Source organism: Oryzias latipes, chromosome 18, assembly GCF_053564925.1.
Source record: "Oryzias latipes strain Hd-rR chromosome 18, Olatipes_Hd-rR_3.1".
Classification (NCBI taxonomy): domain Eukaryota; kingdom Metazoa; phylum Chordata; class Actinopteri; order Beloniformes; family Adrianichthyidae; genus Oryzias; species Oryzias latipes.
In genome coordinates, this window is record NC_136254.1 from 29100968 (window position 1) to 29121287 (window position 20320).

General features: G+C 43.2%; 1 protein-coding gene across 2 annotated transcripts in view; it reads right to left on the bottom strand.

Moving 5' to 3' along the window:
• Positions 1-20320, bottom strand: part of dnah2 (dynein, axonemal, heavy chain 2) — a 76430-nt gene that overhangs the window by 49037 nt on the left and 7073 nt on the right. For both annotated transcript variants that reach the window (XM_023966257.2, XM_078936298.1), the window contains 30 exons: positions 19231-19377; positions 18996-19152; positions 18801-18910; positions 18587-18716; positions 17709-17885; positions 16439-16583; positions 16164-16356; positions 15886-16086; positions 14321-14489; positions 13053-13227; positions 12809-12972; positions 12529-12690; positions 12352-12455; positions 11502-11658; positions 10846-10928; positions 10517-10697; positions 10307-10445; positions 10006-10223; positions 9780-9869; positions 6456-6581; positions 6217-6327; positions 5948-6142; positions 4295-4398; positions 4023-4212; positions 2444-2624; positions 2243-2370; positions 1830-1982; positions 772-897; positions 471-689; positions 284-401 (listed from right to left, as the gene is read on the bottom strand). In XM_023966257.2, the coding sequence (XP_023822025.1) occupies positions 284-401; positions 471-689; positions 772-897; positions 1830-1982; positions 2243-2370; positions 2444-2624; positions 4023-4212; positions 4295-4398; positions 5948-6142; positions 6217-6327; positions 6456-6581; positions 9780-9869; positions 10006-10223; positions 10307-10445; positions 10517-10697; positions 10846-10928; positions 11502-11658; positions 12352-12455; positions 12529-12690; positions 12809-12972; positions 13053-13227; positions 14321-14489; positions 15886-16086; positions 16164-16356; positions 16439-16583; positions 17709-17885; positions 18587-18716; positions 18801-18910; positions 18996-19152; positions 19231-19377 (4553 nt within the window). The remainder of the gene's footprint in view (positions 1-283; positions 402-470; positions 690-771; positions 898-1829; positions 1983-2242; positions 2371-2443; positions 2625-4022; positions 4213-4294; positions 4399-5947; positions 6143-6216; positions 6328-6455; positions 6582-9779; positions 9870-10005; positions 10224-10306; positions 10446-10516; positions 10698-10845; positions 10929-11501; positions 11659-12351; positions 12456-12528; positions 12691-12808; positions 12973-13052; positions 13228-14320; positions 14490-15885; positions 16087-16163; positions 16357-16438; positions 16584-17708; positions 17886-18586; positions 18717-18800; positions 18911-18995; positions 19153-19230; positions 19378-20320) is intronic.

Here is a 20320-nt window from a genome sequence, read left to right on the forward strand (position 1 = left end):
TATAGGCATTTACTGTACGCGTCACGTGCACACCCTGTGCGTTCAGCATTTTACGGCAGTAAGGGGTCACTACTTACACGTGCTACTGACTAGAGTGTGGCACAAGGGGGATGTACAGCAACATCATTCAGACGTCGTAAATATACTTACGACAATGGTACGTTCCATTTTCATGATGTCTCTTGGGTTATTGAGTGTATGTGACTAAAGCTTAAACTGGAGACTAATTTAGAGGAGAAAGAACAAAGAATGCCCCCTGTTAGTGATTTGTTTTGACGAGTACCTGCACAGGCGGACCTCATGAGCGCAGACAGAACGCCATCCTTCCACTCATTGGTAGAAAGGTCGTTTTCTCCATAAAGCTCTCCCAGACTCATTGATTTGGGGTTCAGAGGAAACACCTATCAAAGAAAGAAAGTGCTCCTCAGGAATGACCAACAACTGGGTCTCGTCTTCCTGCTCAAACTCACCTGAACCAGCTGAAAGCCGGGCTGGCTCTGGTTGTGAAGCTCGTTGAGGGAGTTCTGCAGAGTCCTCCAGGTGACGCTCTTCCCGCTGCCGGCCTTCCCCACCAGCATGGACGAGTGCCGAGAGTTCTTGGTCTCATAAAGCTGAAGGACTTTGGTGACGGTGAAAGGAGTCACCTGCAACCCGCTCCGACGAAGCTCCAGCTCCACCGCTACCTTCAGCTGCAAAGAGACAACAAAACAGAGTGAGGGAGCATCAGACATAAACCCAACAAACCCTGAGGAACCCCTCCACTCAGCTTACCTTCTGGTTGTCTATCACAGGAGTTTCCACTGCAGGGAACAAGTCCTGGATGATCCCGCTGAACAGAGGAAGGTCAGCAGAGCTCAGCTTGGCGATGTTCATGTCCTTCATGGCCATCAGCAGCACCTGAGGGCAGAAAAAACACAGTTTTGAGGTTTTAGCTTCAGCTGATTCTTTGGAGATGTTTCTCAGGAGAGCAAGTCCTTCTGTTAGGGCTTCAATTCTCTGTGACTGTGCTCTTCTGCAGAATGCCGACTCGGTTCTGCTGCCGGTAAAAGTCACTAGTTTGAGTGTAGGAGAAAGGAAAGCAGAGGAAGTCATGCTTGAATGTTGTTTGTGGTTCTGTCCCTGGGGAAACGAGTAACTGTAGTCCAGTTTGACAAAAGTGAATATTTAAACAGAAGCTGGTTCCCCAAAAACAGGATATTTAGGAAAGGATAAAACTGAAAAAGAGCAGGTTATGAGTAGGGAGGGGTACCAAAACCCTAGAAAAAGCAGATTTCAGGGCTTCGTTTTGGACGTGTCAGTTAATAGCCAAACATTCTACCTTTCCAGTGATTGTGGGCAGGCTCAAATAAGAACGGGTGGGGCCGTGAGGGTGGGCGGGGCTTCAGCCAAAATCCCAATGCGAAGTGAGTGAAAGTTTGTCTGTACTTCACAGCAAAAGTGTCTCATTCAGCGACCTGATGAATAAGATGGATTTGTACCATGATAAAAAAAAGACCGTTGTCATGGTGATGAGCGGTGAAATACATGTATACGTTTAGGGTTTGTAAGTATGGAGATGCAGCGCTGTCAGAAAGAAGGACATAAAGCACTTTAGACATGTTCAAGTGCTCTCTATCACATGCTGCTCTGTCACTCTTAAATGTTTTTGAAAGACACTGGCATGTTTTTTTCATTTATGAAGGCCCCGGTTCAAGCACCATTCAGGGACTGGATAAAATCCAAAGGGTACTTCTGGAGAGTTAGAAGGTGAAAACTCATCTGTGTGTGTGTGGATGAGGTCTCAGTCAAATCCAGACTGTGTGACAGAAAAACCCCGGGCAGAAACCCACTTCTTCATCGGGGAACTCTGGGGAACGGCGGCGCTTCCTCCCGGCGAAGCGGAGCAGCGAGGTGAGAGCGCGAAGGCCGAAGTCATAGTGGTCCTGCTTGGACAGCTGCTGCACGGCCAGGGAGTATAAAGTGAAGACCTTCTTAGCCAGAACCTGTGAGGAAGACCCCAAAAACCATGATGGAGGAAGATGGAAATATGGATGTTAGATGTGAGGAAATTAGCCTGATTAGTGATGAAATCAAACACACTTTGAAGCTTTTCTAAACATTTTTTCATCCAGAAAAGCAGCATTTGATTCCTTTGCTTCCAATTTGTTGCGTAAACTTTTGCAATAGCAAATTTAGTAAAAGTACGTGGTTACAAATCACAAACGCCTCTTGTAAGACCAGTAGCTTCTCAAATGGAAGATACCTTGCAGTTGCTGAAGCCTTCGGCAAACAGCAGGATCTCCGCGATCACGGCAGAGTCTGGAACCACCATGGAGATGGGCCTGAACATCGACTTCAGGTTGTCAGGGAGCTCAGTGCGTCCGGCGTACCCTGAGACAAAAGCTGAAGCTCCTTACTCATGGTCACTTCAAACACATGCAGTCGTAGACCAGCGGCGTCCTACCAGGATTCATGGTGATGAAGACGCCGCACGACGGAACCAGACAGATGTTCTGCCCTTCGAACAGGAAGCGACTGAGCCCGGCGGAGATGGAAGCCAGGATGGAGAGGATCTGCTGGGCGACCACCGATAGTACCTCCACGTTGATGCGGTTGAACTCGTCGAAGCAGCCCCACGCTCCTGTCTGCTCAGGCCAACAACACATCAGAGGTTTCACAATACCCAATCAAAAACCTTTCATATTTGAAAGACGCATTTACGAGACCCCATATCACTTTCCCAATGTGCATAACTTGGTTCATGTTTTTTGGCCTGTAGTTCATCATCATTCCAGTAGGGGCAGTAGAAGGGCTCTTCCTGCTCATTTCAAAATGGCTGCCCCCATGAAATTTCAAAAACACTTTTGGTGGGAAAAGTCTTGCTGATTTTTCAAAACTTTATGTAAGGGGCTAATGGTGGACGAAGTGTGCATTATCACTTTTTAACGCAGGCCGTGGAAGCCTGAACCGTCCGAAGCGGGGTCCTTAATTCTTGTTTTTTTTTTTTCCAGCGCAGTGATACAGATGATTTGAGATAGGTGACAAACTTCTTTTTGGGGCGTGCTGTTAGCACTTTTTAACGCACACCCAGCAGCCAATCAGAATCGAGTATTCAACCGGACCATGGTATAAATTGAGAATAACTCATCTATTGTTATTCATTTCTTTAAATGACTATTTTCTGTCAAATGCATTGATAATTAACTCTTCGTGTTACAGTTACACCATGTTAAAAATGTGTGGATCACATTCGAGTCAGTGGTTAAATAAAGGGGATTTTTTCCTGAACATGTCAATATTTTGATAAATTAACATTATTGTGAGCAAAAACATACGGAATGTCCCAACGTTTCCTAAATTATATTATCTATTTCCATTGAAAATTCAATAGTAAAATTAGTTTTGTGGATTTCAAAGGGTTTAAAAGACCTCTTAATTACAAAAAGGTGCAATATCTGTCCGTTTTCTTGACTTAGTGCATTAGAGGACACCGAAGGATGAACTTCAACCTGGAGTTCACACACAATTTTTAATAAGTGTTATTATAAGCTGAACCTCCGATCATGTCTGATGATACAGATTCCTGTTACTGAGGAATGTTGTGTTTCAATGCCGATGATTTTCCTGGCTAAAATCTTCCTTTATTAAAAAGAAAAGACGCTAGATTTGACAGGAAGACTTTGCAGGTGACTTGAATAAACTGCTTGCTTGAGTTTTGTCTCAAACCTCCTCCCTTCCTCAGCTCTTCCTGCTCAGGTGTCATCTGGAGATGATTCGTATGTTTCTATTTTTATGATTATTTACAGATTTCACAAAAAGGCTTCACGCACAGATCACAAAGATGTTATGAGAAAAAATTAACTTCTCATTTCCCTTACATTAATTTTCAAAATAGTGGTCGTGTTGCATTTTTCTGGTGTATTTAATGTTATAAAATCTCCCCGGAGGGAAACTGTAAAAGGATTTTCAATGTTGTTTGACTTTTCTTTCATTTGCAGAAGTCTGTGTGTAGATTTGATCTTCCTCCTCCACCTCTATTTTACCTGAGCCAGTCCGGAAAACATGCGCCCCATGGATTTGTAATCCAGCCCTTCGGAGCAGTTGACCACGATGACGTACGTGGCCAGAGCCTTGCCCAGGTCCTTCACGGTCTCCGTCTTCCCCGTGCCAGCAGGACCAATCAGGGAGCCTCCTCTGTGCAGATGGAGTGCTGTGGTCAGGGTCATGTAGCACCTATAGGGGAAGATTGAACCACGCTGTGAAAGATCCGACCAAAAGCTGGTCTCAGCAGCTGAAGGCAGAGTGGGGTGGTGACCTGTCGGTGAGCGGGGTGATGACCAGCCGACCAGAGTTACCCAGGTATTCATAGCCGTATTTGAAAGTTGTGTTGGTTTGTTGGATAATGAAATCGTAGTCGTCCTGTTGAGACCAAAAGATGCTTTTGCTTTAAAAGCTCTGATTGGGAAAGGAAAAGTTTGTTTCTTGCGGTCATCAGTTGGACACGATGGAGGGGCGGACTTCCTGCTCACCTGAGCCGCTCCGAGGTTTAATTAGCTCAGGTGGCTAACTTTAGAGAGTTGATAAAGTTGAAATGACAAAAAAGTTAAAAAAAACACAAAACATCCGTCCATCTGTTTATCCATCCATTGATCTATGCAGCCATCCATCCCTTCATTCCTGTTTCACTCCTTCCATCTCTCCCTTCATCTATGCATCATCCAATCAATCCATCATCCAGCCAACGACGCATCCAACCATCATCAATCAATGTATCCATCTATCCCTCCATGTATCTATCAATCCATCCCTCTACCCTTTGATCCATCACTCAGTTCATCCATCCATCCATCCATCCATCCATCTTCCCTCCCTCCCTTTATCCATCTATCCATTTTTTCAACCCTGCCTGTTTAAGAAATGAATTAACTCTTTGTAACAATCCTGTTTATGTGTGTGAGAACTGCAGGTAAAGGTGCAAAATGTGAGTATTTTTATGTCTAGGAGCAATTATAATGTCAAGAAGACATCCTGATTTTTCCATTGCTTTTATTGCTTAAATGGCTTTAAATAAACCAAATCAATTGCTGAAATTGATTTAGGTTATTCTAATTAGGATTTTGGGGAGGAGCCACAAAAAACCAATCGCAGCCAAACAGCAAAATGTAAAAAGAAAAAACTATAATGCAACCTAAGTTATGTCCAGAACAATGAAGGTAAATGATGTAAAGCTGCCTCATTTCTCTAAATCCCCTCAAAAACTGAGCCTTTCATCTTCTGACATTTTCAGAGGAGGACTTGGAATAAAAAAGAATAAAAAAAAGGTTTGAGGTTCAGGGAAAAAGATGAATGATGGGATCAAAGGTGATGCTGCAGCAAAGCATTTCTCCGCTTTAATAAATCCACAAATGGAAGTCTTCTCTTTATTTTCTTCCCCTGCATCATTTCTTCTTCCTAACATGACATGTTTTGCAGGACTTTCTTATTAGAGTTTAGTTAGTAGTTTTTTATTTTATTTTGGTTACGTGTACTTTTTGCCTTTCAAATTAAAATCCATGAATTTGTTATTGTTTCTCTTACATTCTGGTTGATGATTGATCAAGATATGCATAGCATGTGCTTAGAAATAAGGGAAAAAATGGAAATTTTGATGGTAAATGTAAACCTTTTTCATACTTTTGTTTTCTTTCAAATGTTCAATGATGTAACACATCATGGGCTGCATGGTAGTTAGTGCTCTCTCCTCACAGCAGGAAGTATTCAGTTCAAGTCCTCACTTTGGTTCTTTCTGTTTGGAGTTCTCCTCTTCCTTGCCCTATTTTGACACATTTGTTGTTTTTTTTAAACTTTATTTTTATTTAAATGTTGTTTTGTGGGTTTGATTGATCAGTTTTCACTTCACCTGCACTTATTTCTTTTTTTTTTGTAACCCCTCAGAGCCCCGATGCGTCTGCCTGAGGAGTCCTCCCACCTTCTCCTTCTTCCTGTACAGCCGCAGCTGGGAAAGCCACTCGAAGGCGTTGACGTCATCGCAGCCCGCCCTTCCCAGCTGATCTATGACGTCCCGTGCGTGGACCTCCACGGTGACCAGCGCCACCACCTTCAGGCGCAGGACTTTGGGCAAACTCTTCCGAATCATCTCCAGATAGCACTTGAGCAGGAAGAGCTGAGGACAGGAGGAGCTTTGAGGCAAAACTCAAAACCAAAGAAATGGATTTTTAAGTGGGTTTCACAGAGAACCTGCTTTTTCTTCATCGACCTCAGAGCGTTGTTGTCTCCATTCTCCTTGCAGGCAATGAGGGCTTTAGTGACATCAGAGGTCCACTGGATCTGACTGGCTGTGATTACCATCTAGAAAAGAGGAAGTTCTTGACACCTTAAAACATTCGGCTTCTGACAGAAGAGGATGAACTGCGTCATCTGTGTGGATGGAGTTACTCCAAAGTGAGTCCTTAGAGAGCAGCTGCAGACGGACGTACCTGTCCCGGCCAGTCTCTAACCCACTTGTCTCTAGAACCGCTCAGTTTCTTCAGGTCTGCGAGGCATCCGTTCAGAGAGTTCTTTACTGAAGCTTTCATGGCTCTTTCAACGTCACACAGCCACACCTAAATAAAGCAGAAGCACCCGTTTTGTTGATAAGAGAGTAAAGGTTTATTTCTTCATCAACTTTCCCAGATAAACTGTTTTACAATGGTAAAAGTGAGGAGAACAGGATGCAGAAACAGGATATTAAAACAATCCTCTGAATCACAGGACAAGCTAAAATAAAGATTTAGTCACAGTTAAGACGGATTAATATCAACAAAAAGTTCTTCTGAATAACATTTTTGATGCCATGTGTGGTAATGTCAAAGCTAGGGTATTCTAAAGACGAGGAGCGACCACTTGGAAGGTACCATCTCCTACAATTTTACTGCAAGTTTTGTGAATAGTTTGAAGTTTTTGTTCTAGGGAAATAAAAGGATAAGACAACGAGTAAGGGGTTAAAGGTCAACAATGAATGCTAATTAATTCTTAATTTGACTGGGAGCAAGGTCTTGGCGATAAATCGATTTTATCAATGATTTTGCATTTGCTGTTTAGGAAGATTTATTTTGACATTGGGATTTTGTGTTCCCAGCACTCTCCTTTCTTGGGCTCGTGTTGTTTGGACTGAGGTCAAGACACGCGACCAGCAAAGAGGAGCATATTCCAGTTCAACGACAGTTACACATTCAGTTCTGTTGCCATTTCAGACTTGAAGCAAAAAAAAAAAAAAACCAAGCTGCAAAATCTGTTTGATGGCTGCTGCTACCAAAAGTGGTAATACAGCAAATTTGTTTAAACACCCAAAACAGAGACTGTCGAGTGCGAGAAGCGTTTCACTTTATGAGATGTTCAAGCTTTACGACTCATATTTAGTTGCACTTTGTGTTTCAGGCCAACTTCCAAAAGAGATGTCAAAATCACTGTTTTTTTTAAATTATATTCTGTCATCTATAATTTTTGTTAAAGAAAAAGGAGGGAGGAAGAAAACAACAGTTAAAATTGTAAATCGAATTTGTTTGTTTTTTGTCCAAAGCCAGTGGAAAGAGGACAGTAGAAGAGTAATGTGAGCTCATTTATTGGCACCTGTTAAAAGTTTCACCCCCGAGTTTTGGATAAACTTGTTTGAACTTTTTTCTAAAAAAGGTAAAAAGTGAATAACAGAAATCTGAACAAGGGGATATAAAAGCACGAATAATCCTCTTCAGGTCAGGTCTAGATGAAATGGGTTTTCAATTTGGGTACGTTTCTCAGGCGACAGAAACCATTTTTAACTGTTTGTTTTGACTATTTTTCCACAGACAAAAGATTTAACAAGCAACACATATATGTGCAGTACAGCTAAGATCAGAAATATACTCTGTAAAAGTGATGCTGAAAACTCATCCATGCGTTTGTCACATCCAGACAGAATTACTGTAAAGGCCCGTACACACCGGGACGAATATTCGCCAGCCGTTTTTCGCCAGCGTTTTTCAACACATTTTTTGTGTTCACACCCAGGCGATTTTCGCTGACGATGAGCCGAGCGAACATGCAATTTCATTCCCTGACATTAGATGGCGCTTAATGTAAAACAAAAATACCCCCTGTACACACGGTGGCGCTGCGCAACTTTACGCTTCTTAAAGTCGCTTTTCACTCAGAAGAAGAGAGCAAGTATTTACGCGCTTGTCAGAATCATACAAAGAAAACATGAAAATTTCCAGCACCAGTAGCTCTAGCTCCAGTTCCAGCGATGAAGAAATTATTGTTCTGTTGATGATGAAAGACGCCGGAAAAGACGCCGATTTTGGGTACATCCCATAGTTACGAGAAGAGAAGAACATGGAGAGTTTTATCGACTGGCACAAGAGCTGAAAATGTATCAAGAGCGTTTTCGGGGATATTTTAGAATGTCCGTCATTATTGGCGTCTATCTTCTTCGCTGGTATGTGTGCTCAGAAAGGCAGTTTTGTGTTTGAGGGCCCCCAAGTTGTGTTTTACTGTAACTTCAGAAGCTCCAGACATGTGTGCAAAAGCGCCATTCTCATTGGTCGTATAGTTTTTGACACGGCGCGTCAAACCAAAAAAACGAACCCGAGGAGTTTTTTATAAAAATGACGCTTTGACGCGTGACGTTTTTCGCGTCAGCGTGCACAATCACATTGGTGCCCTTTGTTTAGTCACGAAGCGTTAAACGTCGGCGAATATCGCGCGCGAAATTCGTCCCGGTGTGTACGGGCCTTAACTTTTTGTTAGCAGCGTGTCCTAAAAGTTCCTTAAGAAGTCTCCAGCTTGTTCAGAACGCAGCAGCTAGATTATTAACAGGAACTAGCAGAAGAGATCACATCACTCTTGTGTTGCTTCACTTCACTGGCTCCCAGTTGAATCTAGAGTTAAGCTCAAAATCCTCCTGCTAACCTATAAGGCCTTACATGGACTGGCCCAAATCCTACATTAAAGACCTCATAGTCCCTTACCACCCAAACAGAACACTTCGCTCACAAAAATGCAGGACTGCTTGTGGTTCCTAGAATTTTTAAAAGTATAAAGTTGGAGGTTGTTTGATTGAAGGGATTTTGTTTTCAGGGCCAAAAACTAGCGTTACTGTCTTCTGACCATTGAAGTATAAATGGTAAAGGGCGTATACTTGTGAAGCGCTTTTCTACCTACTTCGAAGGCCTAAACGGCTTTACGGTCACAGTCCCATTCACACGCTGATGGTGGCTCCACTGCTGAACACCGGCGCTACTTAAAACCGTCAGAAGCAATGTGGGCAAGCCGGTTTTAAGCTGAAACATACTTTCACGCACACTTTGACACAAGGCGTGAGTTGAACCTGCAATCGTTCGTTCGGAGGTTGTATTCTCTACCATTGCAACGCGGCCACCCTATGGTTAAACCATGATGTAATAGCAGTTAAGAATTCAATCAAATCTTTGTCAGGGAAGGAGCAAATTAACTGGATGTCATCTGCATAAAAATGATAGCAAATGTGGCTAATATTTCTAATTATTGTCCCATAAGGAATAAAATAAGCCCAGGACAACACCTTGGGGAACGCCACAAGATATTTTTTCCATTATTTCAGAAGTTTAATGAACCTACAGCAACATTGAAAACATTAAAAACAGATCTTCAAAGACCATAATAATCACAAAGGCGAACAATCATAATGTATGATCCACAGTATCAGATGCAGATTTCAGGTCCAGAAGCATTAAAACAGTGGAATGATTCCGAATGAATGCCATAAGCATCACTCAAATCAGGTTCTCCATGTCAGAGTGCTGTACCTCCACAGGTTTAGCCAGCAGAACCTGGTGGCTGAAAGCGACAGACTCCCCGTCGGCGGACACCATGGCTTTGGCTTTAATTTCACCGCTCTGTTAAAAAAATAACAACACAAAAGTCGTTTTTGAATCGAATTTCTGGCTGAGGCAGAACATCTTTGAGTTTAGAGATGAATATATAAAAAGCAGCAGCAGAAAAACGTTTATTTAAAGAAACAAATGCTCCCGCCTTGTCTAGCTCCAGGCGCCTGATGTTGTCGAAGCATTTTTTCAGATGAGGCTGCATGGCATCGACGTTCTGCGACTGTCCCAGGATCTCCAGGATTTCATCATTGGACAGGAAGTAGAATCTCGGAAAGATCTGCCTCTTGGTTTCTAGGTACATGTCCAGGGCTTTCAGGATTTCCTCCATCTTTGCACTCATGTCTGACAGGTTCTCCAGCAACCCTGAAAGGGAGATGAGTCAACCATTTAGAGCTGCTTGTGTCAAAATAATAGAGATTCTTAAGAGACAACAAAGTTGTTCTTACCAGAATGCTGCGTTCCTGTTAAAGCGTTGTTGTTCTGACGAAAATGCTTCATTAATCCTTTCCAAGAATCACTCAGAGCCTGGAAGTCTTTGCACTCCTGAGGGAGCTGATTCTTGATGTCCTTTCCTTGTAAAATGTTCTGACACATTCATACTGAACGTCAACCACAGAATCTGCAAATCCACAACCTCAGGCCAGAGCTTCACTTACCTCCAAATACATCCAGTTCCTCTGCACAGCCAGGATCATCTCCAAGACCTCCTGCGCGCGAAACAGCTGCCTTTCCCACTGATCCACCTGCTGCTGGAAGGCCCTGACGAACCGGGACGCCTTCATCGTCGACAGAGTCACCTGGTTGTCATCCAGCATCTGGAAGATCTCCTCCGTGCCTCTGAAGTTGACCAAGGAGGATGACAGACGATGACGTCAGAGGCAACCAAAAAGCAATTATTAATGTAAAGATCGACTTCTACAATCAAAGGGTTCAGATAAAAGCTGCGGTTCTCGCGTTTTAGCGAGCTTAAGGTCACATGTCTAACCTCAGGTGGAGGTGGCCTTCGTCTTTGTAAGGAATTATGTCCAGAAATATTTTCTCCCACGTTCTGGTGAAGTTCTCCAGACCCTGAAAAGTTAAACGCAAACTTTTTTTAAACTCTGAAAGATAAAATGTCAGCATCAAATCAGCGATGTCCAATAAAACCTACATTTTTTCCAGTTTCTTATTATGCTTCATTTGGATTTTCAGAAAGGACTTTTGTTTTCTGATTTTTTTTTTTTTGGCTTTGTTCTGGTTCCTGGAATTTATTCTTGATTTCTAAAATTTCGGGTCTTCTTTGGTTTGTTCTTGCTTTTTTTTTAAATTGTGATCTTTAATATAGTTTGCGTTTACTGATTTGATGATGCAATTTGAACTTCAGGGCCACCGTACAGATCTCCTTTTTATCTTTCCTTTAGAATCTCCTCTGTTTCTCCTTCTTCCCAATGAAGTTGAAGAAAAGACCAAAGGAAAGCGAGATTTAACAGGCTTTTGTTTGGGAGACACTCCGTCATGTTCAATCCTTTCCCTCGGACCTGGTCTGTCTTCCAGCACTTTTCTCCCATTTCCTTTTTTATTTTGAATTTAATTTCAATTTGAATTGAACCTAAACAGGATCTTTGTAAGGACTTTTTCCTATTAAAGATAGAAATTCTGGACCTGTTCGATGAAGAGCTCCTTGGTGGCAGCTCCTGAGATGTCGGCGATTTTGTCGGCAAAAGTGTGAAAGCTTTGAGAGACGATCTTCTCCAGGGTTAGGTCGGCGCTGGTCGGGTCCACGTCGCATTGCAGCTCCTCGGAGATCTGCTTCCAGTGTCTGAAACGCGTTAGAGCACAGCCTGAAAGGTCGACCGCAGAACAAGCTTTTGCGTAGATGCTCTGTAGTGTAGCTGTGCTTCAGTTTGTGTGAACGTTTAGGAAATGTTTGTGTAACGTGGTGACAGATGTGTGCTCTGCAGAAGCTGCAGATGGAGAACACAGACAGAGTAAAAGCACTTTTATCTCTCCTTATGTTCAATCCCATGTCAGAGATTCAGGAACGTGACCAGAGAGGCTTTCCAGCCCTTTTATGAGCTGCGTTCTTCATCATCACGTTCCTAGTTAATCCGCAGCTCGTCTTCCTCTCTGGGTTTCTTTAGTCAGTCGTTAAGCACACGAGCTTCATGAGATCAGCTAATTAACATCAATTCTTTGGTCAAGTGGATCCTTTGTGCTTTTAGCCACAAATCAAGACTTTAAACTCCAGACTGCAGCAAAGACTGATGGGAAATTCTGTGTGTATTCAGACAGAATGAAGAGCCTGAAGTTTCTGAACAGTGAGGGGATAAAGGCAGCTGGCAAAAAATGAGCTCCTCGTATTTGTCCCCCTACATCCAGAAAACAACTACGGAGATGTGGAGGTGTAGAGCTACAGGCCTGATCCCAGCAGCAGCACCAGGAAGCTTTCCGCTACTTTTAAGGGCTTTTTAGTCAAAGAAACAGGTTTAGTTGTGATTGGTTGGATGAGTACCTGTCCCTCATGGCGGGGTTCCTCAGGTGAGCGAGGACGGGGAGGATCTGTCTGAAGCGCTCGATCCTCTTCTTGGATTCATCGACGATCTCCCACTCCTCGTCCTGCAGAGACGGAGTCCTCACCGCTGAGTTGGTCACGTGAGGACTTTGTTTTTTTTTTTTCTACAAGGCTGACCTTCAGCTCTTTCTGGAGCGTCTGCAGCTTTTTGAGCAGGTCCTGGGCGGCGTCCTCCATGCTCTCCGTCTGCAGCGAGGCCAGCCGCCCCAGCTTCCACCTGTTCCAGTTCTCATCCCACTCCTTGGTGATTTCCCAGACCTGCTGGAGTTTATCTAAACTCTGCTCAACACACATGCAGACAGGAGGAGACTTCAGAACCAAAGGAATCTTGGAAAAGGAAAGACCCTTCAAACACAAAGCCTGAGGCACGAAGACGACGTGAATTCTTGCGTCACACCTTTTCCAACACCTGGATACTTTTGGAAGGCGTGTCTTTGATTTGGAAGAAGGCCAGTCTGGAAATGATGCTCGTCTCCTTCTGCTTTAGAGCCTCTACGTTTCTGCGATGCTTGGCGATTTCTTTCAGAGCCGAATCTGCCGTCAGGGTGCTGTAAAATGGACCTAAACATGCAAAAAGAGGAGATGCAGCAGGAGACAAATAACACGCGCGAGTATTTAAAAGCAGGAGTGGAGCGTGGAACCTTTGCGGTGGAACTCCTGCACAGTGGCCTGGATCTTTTTCTGCAGCTTCTCTGAGGAGAGGACCAGGGCGCTCGCAAACGTTTTCCTGTGCTCCTGCAGAAAGCCTTCAGCGTCGACGAGAACATGCTGGAACCGAAGCCACATCTCAGCCAGTCCCTCAAACATGTTCTGGACCTGCAGCGGGACGGACACAAATGATGAAACCTTCTCCTCATGAGATGCGGAGCCGTTTCACGTACAAACAACTCAGTGTAGAAAGAGAAGGGATCAAGAATTCAGGGGCCTAAAATATATTTAGGTCCAAATATGAAATAAAATATGAATATGTAAAGCAGCCCTGTGATGCACTGGCGACCTGTCTGGGGTGACCCCGCCTTCGCACAATAGCAGCTAGGATGGGCTTCAGGAACCGAATTCCTTGCATGCATGCAATGGGATCCTGAAGTCTGCATCCATCCATCCATTTTCTGAACACATTAAATCACGATGTTGCTGTAGTCTATGCCGAAAAAATATCCAATGTTAACCTGAGACGAGTTAAGAGAAAAATAAAGAGAGTTCCCAGTATGATAACATTTGAGTCTGTTTCTATGGAAACAAGGTCAGGCTCCTAAATCCACAGCAGGTTTCAGAATCTGTAACTTCCACACATTTCAGATCACATCTCATCTCAAATTATTCAAGTTTCCAAAAAAGTTTTCTGGATTTTTCTATAAAGCCAAAAATAAGAGTTATGTAAAGAAATGTGCAAAGCTATTGTTACAAAACTATCCTGTAGATAAACACTATACCATGAATACTTGATTCTGATTGGCTGCAGTGTATCCAATAAAAAGTTGTAACCGACACCTGGTTGAACTTTCAGCGTGCGTTTAATGGCCGCATGTTTGTGCGCAGAGCCCCAAAACGGCCGTAACGCGTTATATAACTACGCGTGAACGTGACTTTTGAATGCAGGAGTCGGAAGCCGTTACCATGACAACATTACACACAGAGTATCAAAAAGTCTGGGTTTTGTGGAAAACAATTTAAATGTTTAAGATAACAAGATTTAAGTACAAAGACCATGACCATGGCATTAGCGTGATAATGTCCGACGTGTCCATTATCAGAAGCTAATGGCATCGGATGTTGTTCCTTACATATCATAGCGTACGGCTATACAGCTTTATGATTTTTCTTTTTTTTAGGGAGGAAAAGTGGAAATGCTGCAACAAAAGTCTTCAAAGTAAAAGCACCAGAGGGTGAAGGTTAATGCATTAATGACCGCGTCACTGAGAGGGTTCTCCACGGCCTCGTCGTATTTTTGGAGGACAGCAAACTCCTCCTGGATGAGCTTAATCTGAGCTTCTGTTTTGGCGGAGTTGTTGTGGAGCGTCTCCAGCAGCTTTGAACGTTCTTCAAGCTCCTCCAGCGTCTGAGGCGGTTGTCCCAATCTGAAGGCAGATGGAAAAGACGGCACAGTCAGAGGAAACCGCAAAAGATTTGGTTTTTGGAGGGGGGGGGGTTTAAAAGCCTAAATAGCCCTGTGCACTGCAGACTATTAAACCCTTGCAAAGATTATAACCATGTTTTTATACATACAAGATATTTTACCAGGTTCAAACATAATTTAGCTCCACACGGCACAGTCGAGAACTTTTTATCTCATTCAGAGTTAAGACCTAGAAAAAAAAAATCTATTACGATGAGTGAAAACAAACTGGCTCCACACTCTTTACAGCAGAAAAACTTGATTTAGGTTTAAAAAAAAACCTCAAGTGACTTGATTTAAGAAAGGCTTCTAACCATCTACATACATTTTATCAAACAGAATTACTTTATAACCCAGAGAAGCTACATTAAATATCACAGACAGGTTTTAGCTTTGAACACAGTTGACAACGACAGAAAGTTTATCAAATGTGAAGTTCAACTTAAATATTTCAGACATTTCTCTTTGAGAATTGGTATTTTTAGTTGATGGACACAAAAACAGACATAAATGCCACATTACATTTTATTTGCAGTTTTATTTATTTTCTGAACTTTTAAGAGGCACTGTAGTTTTTGATTCAATTTCAAGGATATTAGTTTAAAGTTCAATAAATGTACACAAGTTAGACGGAAAGAGAACAAAAATGTATATTTATGCTCTAAGAATAAGTCCTACTCTTGGATTTTATGAGGATTTAAGTAGATGGGTCAACTGGTACTACGACCGTTTTCTCATTCAGATTTTGTTCTAAAACGAGTCATTTCCACTTTTTTACTCTAGATTTTTGTCACTGTAATCAAAACAACTTTATTTAAGTTAAAACTTAAAAATTACAAACCATTTGTAATTTGGATGCTTAGATCTAGCCTAAGAAATTACTTATTAGTGAGCTATATAACATTCAGTTCACATAATTCTATCTAAGTTAGTTTTTTTTAGATAATTTTTCCCTTTTTGAAAAATAGTTTTAAAGAAAAGTGTGAAATTCTCATGATCAGATTTCTTGTTGGATAAAAATCACTTGCTGCATGGACAGAAAGTTTGACTTCTTTCTCATGATTTTCTGCTCTTTTTCCTCTTTTGCAGTGTAGAGACTAGTCATAACAGGAAATCCAATCAGGAGACTTTTAAATGTCAGATTTTTGCTTAAAAACTGTTAAAAATCTGGTCTTTTCTCAGCACAAATGAAGGCTCTTTAGTTCAATAAAAAGAAAATCTAACCTTAGTCTTGTGGGGTCCAGATGACCCCACTCCCAACGTTAACGTGCCTCGGAGGCACGTTAACGTTGGGAGTGGGGTCATCTGGACCCCACAAGACAGCACAAGTTCTAGAGGAGTCAGTGAAAGGTGTGCACCTCTTAGCGTTGTCCTCCATGTAGGCGTACAGGCCTGTGAGGTTGGAGCTGGCCAGCCCGCCCAGAAGCTGCGTGAACTTGGTTTGCCACATGTGGCAGTGCTGCATGATGGACAGCTTCAGCGGGGAGAAGTCCAGCATCACAAACTGCATCTTGAGCAGCGTCTCCTCGTGTTCTGCGTTCTCTGCGTATTCCAAGTACCTGCAAAAGGACAGAGCCACAGCGATGATTGTTCAGAACGATGGGATTTGTTCCTGCCTTTTGGAGCAACTGCGCACCTCTGAATACTGCTGTCAAAATCCGAGGCTTTTTGGTCGGGTTTGTTGTACGTCTGGATCATCATGTCCTTGTCGGGCAGCCAGATGGGCCTGTATTTCTCCCAGCTCTTCAAAGAGGCCTGGAGCTGCTGGGCGTTGGCTACCATCCCTGCAGTGACCTGAGCCTGAATCTTTTTAAGGATCACGTCTTGCTCTAATGAATCCAAAAACGGAACAATCAGGTGAAACGGGAGACCAATAAAAACATCAGCTGTTTTTCAATTCCAAATTCCGACCTATGTTGACGTGTACGGGGTTCCTCTCAGACCGTCTGCCGCACAGAAGTTCTGGGAGCCGCTTGAATTCTGAAACCATGTGGGTGAGCTGAGGCAAGATCTTTACAATCTCAGCGAGCTTGCTCAGAGTTGGTGAGAACTGCATCTGTGCAAAAACCACACAAACAGGCAGGATTCAAGGCTTCGCCTTTTCCTGGGAACGTTTGGAAAGAGCTTTGGAACGAGTGAAAGAGAGAGGATTGATTGAAAAGGACAAAAGAAAACAAACATTTGAAAACAAAAGCCTACTTTTTATCATCGTGCATTTGTTGTCGGTCATGACGGAAAAGGAAGCCGGCCTCTACAACGGATACAATTCTGCACGGTTTTGCACCTCTGCAGGCTCTGATCAAACCACCAACAGGCAACAAGTGTGCAGAGTTAGGGATCATTTTTGTAACTTTAGAGAACTAAACTGAACTGAATCTGATTTTCTTCAATTGTGTTTGAACCGCTGATTGTATAAGAGAACTGGACTGACCCCCCCCCCCCCCCCCCCCTCATGTTCCAACAAGTAGCCAAAAAGACATTTATAGAAAAAATAACAGCTATAACTCAGTCATTCTATCTGTCAGAATAACCATTCTTACATGTTCCTCACTAATTCAAATTGTTTTCTGTAGTGCAACGTATTCAAATTATAAACTGGCCAATCAGATGCCTCAATAAAAGTATGTGGAGGCTGCTGGCCCCCATCTCCAACTTGTCCAACATTGGACAGATAATCGCGTTGCATGCTTTCAAGTGCCCTTCCAACAATCTCCCTCCTGATTCACAAGAGTGGTTGCCATAGAAACATTCAGACTGACTAAGACAAATCGCTGAAGTTGTCTGGCTCCAACATGGCGGAGTCCGTTCACGGAAAAATGGCAACTGAATTGACTTCATCCGGTTCAAGCTGGTAGGGAAGTCATTTTCTACTCCAGTACTTGTATACAGTCGATGGTTTAAATGAGCAAAAGCTAGACTCTCAGCTTTTGCTCCACATTTAACAATGTAGTGAATATGTAATTTCTCTTATAAGGAGTCTTTTTTGTGTCGTTGTAGTCAGACATTCCCTCCTACCCGGGGATGACAGCTGGAAATGCATCTACTGCATTACTTAGTGCATTTCCTTGCACACGGCTACAGTTTTAGCTTTTTTTCACATGAAACCATGAGCTTCCAGTATGCAGCAAGGTAAAACGTTTTTTGTTGAGGATTAGGAGTGTGTAATACAGAGAGTTGGCACCTTTGGTTTGTTTGGAGGTGCTGGCTGGGACAGCTCCACAAGCACTTTGAAAACAGCGCGGCTGTTGCCATTGATGACAGCAGAGAGCTTCCTCATGGAGTCTGTGACAGCAATGGTCAGCGCTTTCTCCACCATTTGGTCCACCGTTTCTGTGAAGGCCATCCAATGCTCCTGCACCTTCAAAACAAAAGCACCAACAGCAAAAAGTAAAAGACCAAACTCTCCCTTATAGTCAACTAAAGCCTTAGTCACTACTGCCCTTTCAGGTGGATACGGGCTGGACGCTGGCATACCTGTACGGGGCAAGCAGGTGGTCAGTGGGACATATCTAGGTCGTAGACCACTTGGGGAGCCTGTAGAGCGAAAATGTTCTCGCACAGGTTTTTCTGTGAGTGTGCTGTAAGCGTGGGTCATAGGGAACACTTAAACAACACTTGAGGGTAAGTAAGAGTGAAGCGGAGAGAAGGAGGCCTGTTGTACGGATTCTTCAATTGGATTTAACCCCCCAAATCCTGCAAACGGCACAAGGATCCCGTTAGGGATGTTCAGGTAAAAGTTACCTGCCCCGTGAGATGCAGCGTGACTTTTAGAAACAAAATATCAAATGAAACAATCAGAGCAAAATTTGCGTGGGCGTCCTACGGGAACCTATGCATCTCATGCACAACTCGTGTGTGCAACGTTTGTGCGCGGTCAGTAAGGGCCAGTGCTCGCACCTCACTATTGAATAAAGTGTCATACGTGCAGCTTACATTACTCCTACGATACACTTACCACACGCAGGACATGGGTCAACGTCCTGTATGGGTCATGTGACTAAGGCTTCATCAAATAAACGTCTCATCAGGATGGGTGTCTAATGACGTTGAAACTGATACCTTGGCGCCATCGTTGGCAAAGTTGATGTAGATGTTGGTCATCAGGTCCACGATGCTCTTGTGTGCTGATCTGAGCTTTTGGAGGCACATTTGCTGATGGGCCTTCTGCTCCTCCTCAAACTCCCCACTCCTAAAATGCAAAACCCTCCGTACTTTGTCGCTCAAACAGGCGTCAGACTTTGTTCTGAGGGATTTCTGGACAGTCTGGTCTCACCCGTACAAAGTCTTGCTGTCGAGTGTAACCAGCAGCGTTTGACTGATCTGCTCACAGAGGCTGGAGATGGAACGTTTGGATTGGACGTAACTCCTGACCATCACCTGGACCTAGAGAGCGCAAGTGCAGGAATAACGACGCGCCTCACATTATATCACATTTGACCTCATTCAGATAAAGTCTGCGTCTTACAACCTTCTCAACATGCGAGAGACACTCTTTGACGAACAGGCTGGACGCCTCTCCGCTCAGCCACAGATATTTGGTCAAACCAGGGTTAACCCTTTGATCCAACTGATGCATTTGCTCCTCAAACAGACCCAGCTCGTGAGCCGACAGCATCTCTGCTCTCCTGACCAACACAAACGGGAAGAAAGCAGCGCGAGTTGAGCTTGAGGCTGATGTTTAGGACGGTGTGTTTGAGCCACACCTGTTGTACTCCCTGGTGAGGCGCAGGACGTTCTCCCTCAGGACCCGGATGTCTTTCCTTCTCTGGTAAACCCCCTCCAGGGACGGGGGGACCTCCTCCTTCCGCTGCTCCCAAAACTGGATCTCGGAGAACAGAGTCAAAAGGCTTCTGCAGAAGAAAACACAGTGGGGATGCATCAGCAGCACTTTGATTTGAAACAGTCACCAGAACGATGACATTTAAAAGGTAATTTGGGAATTATGCATTTGTTAAAAACGAGAATTTACCTGGAATTAATTTACAACTATAAATAAATAGAGCATCTACGGATTGGCTCGAAGTGAATCAAAACAAGATTGTAAAGAAAAAAAAAATAAACTCAGAAGAAACATTGTACATTTAAAAAATATTTTTTAAATGAAAAAATACTGAAAACCTGAAAAAAGATAACCCACAAGCCTAAAACTTTTACCAAATGAAAATATTCATTAGTAACAGATGCTGTGTTGTATTTTTTACATTCTATTCTGTTTCACTTTCAATCCTCATTTTAAACTTTTGAACTTCCTGATGTTCATCCAAATTGAATGTGGGTGCGGGGCTTTGAGCCCACTGGCTACCAGGACATGATTGACAGGATTGACGACGCATCAGAGGAAGGTTGACATCGACGGCGCCAACAACAGACGCTTTTCTAGAGCAAAAATGACATCATCATCATCACCTCTGTCACCCAAGGTTAATCAAGTGCCAGCATCCAATGTGCTCAAAGCCCCGCCCCCAAAAAAAGTTAAGCTCAACTCCAAAGACGAAGTCTGAACTCAAACTATACATTGAGGACGCACAGAAGTCTACACCTAAATGTAAGTAATATTACGATTTTGTTCTTGCATGACTTTGATGTTGATGACTGGCGACTATTGATGACATCATCAAGAAGTAGTAGTTTTTCCATAGCCCACTGCTTAAAGAGATAAACGTCGAAGCCGTGGGGAAAGCGAAGCAATTCGGGAAGTCGCACAATCATGTTTCATGGAAATTAATCTGAGCAACATTTAGGAAAATCGTGACTTTATCCAGAGTTTTTCTATTTTAATTTACTTAATTCTGA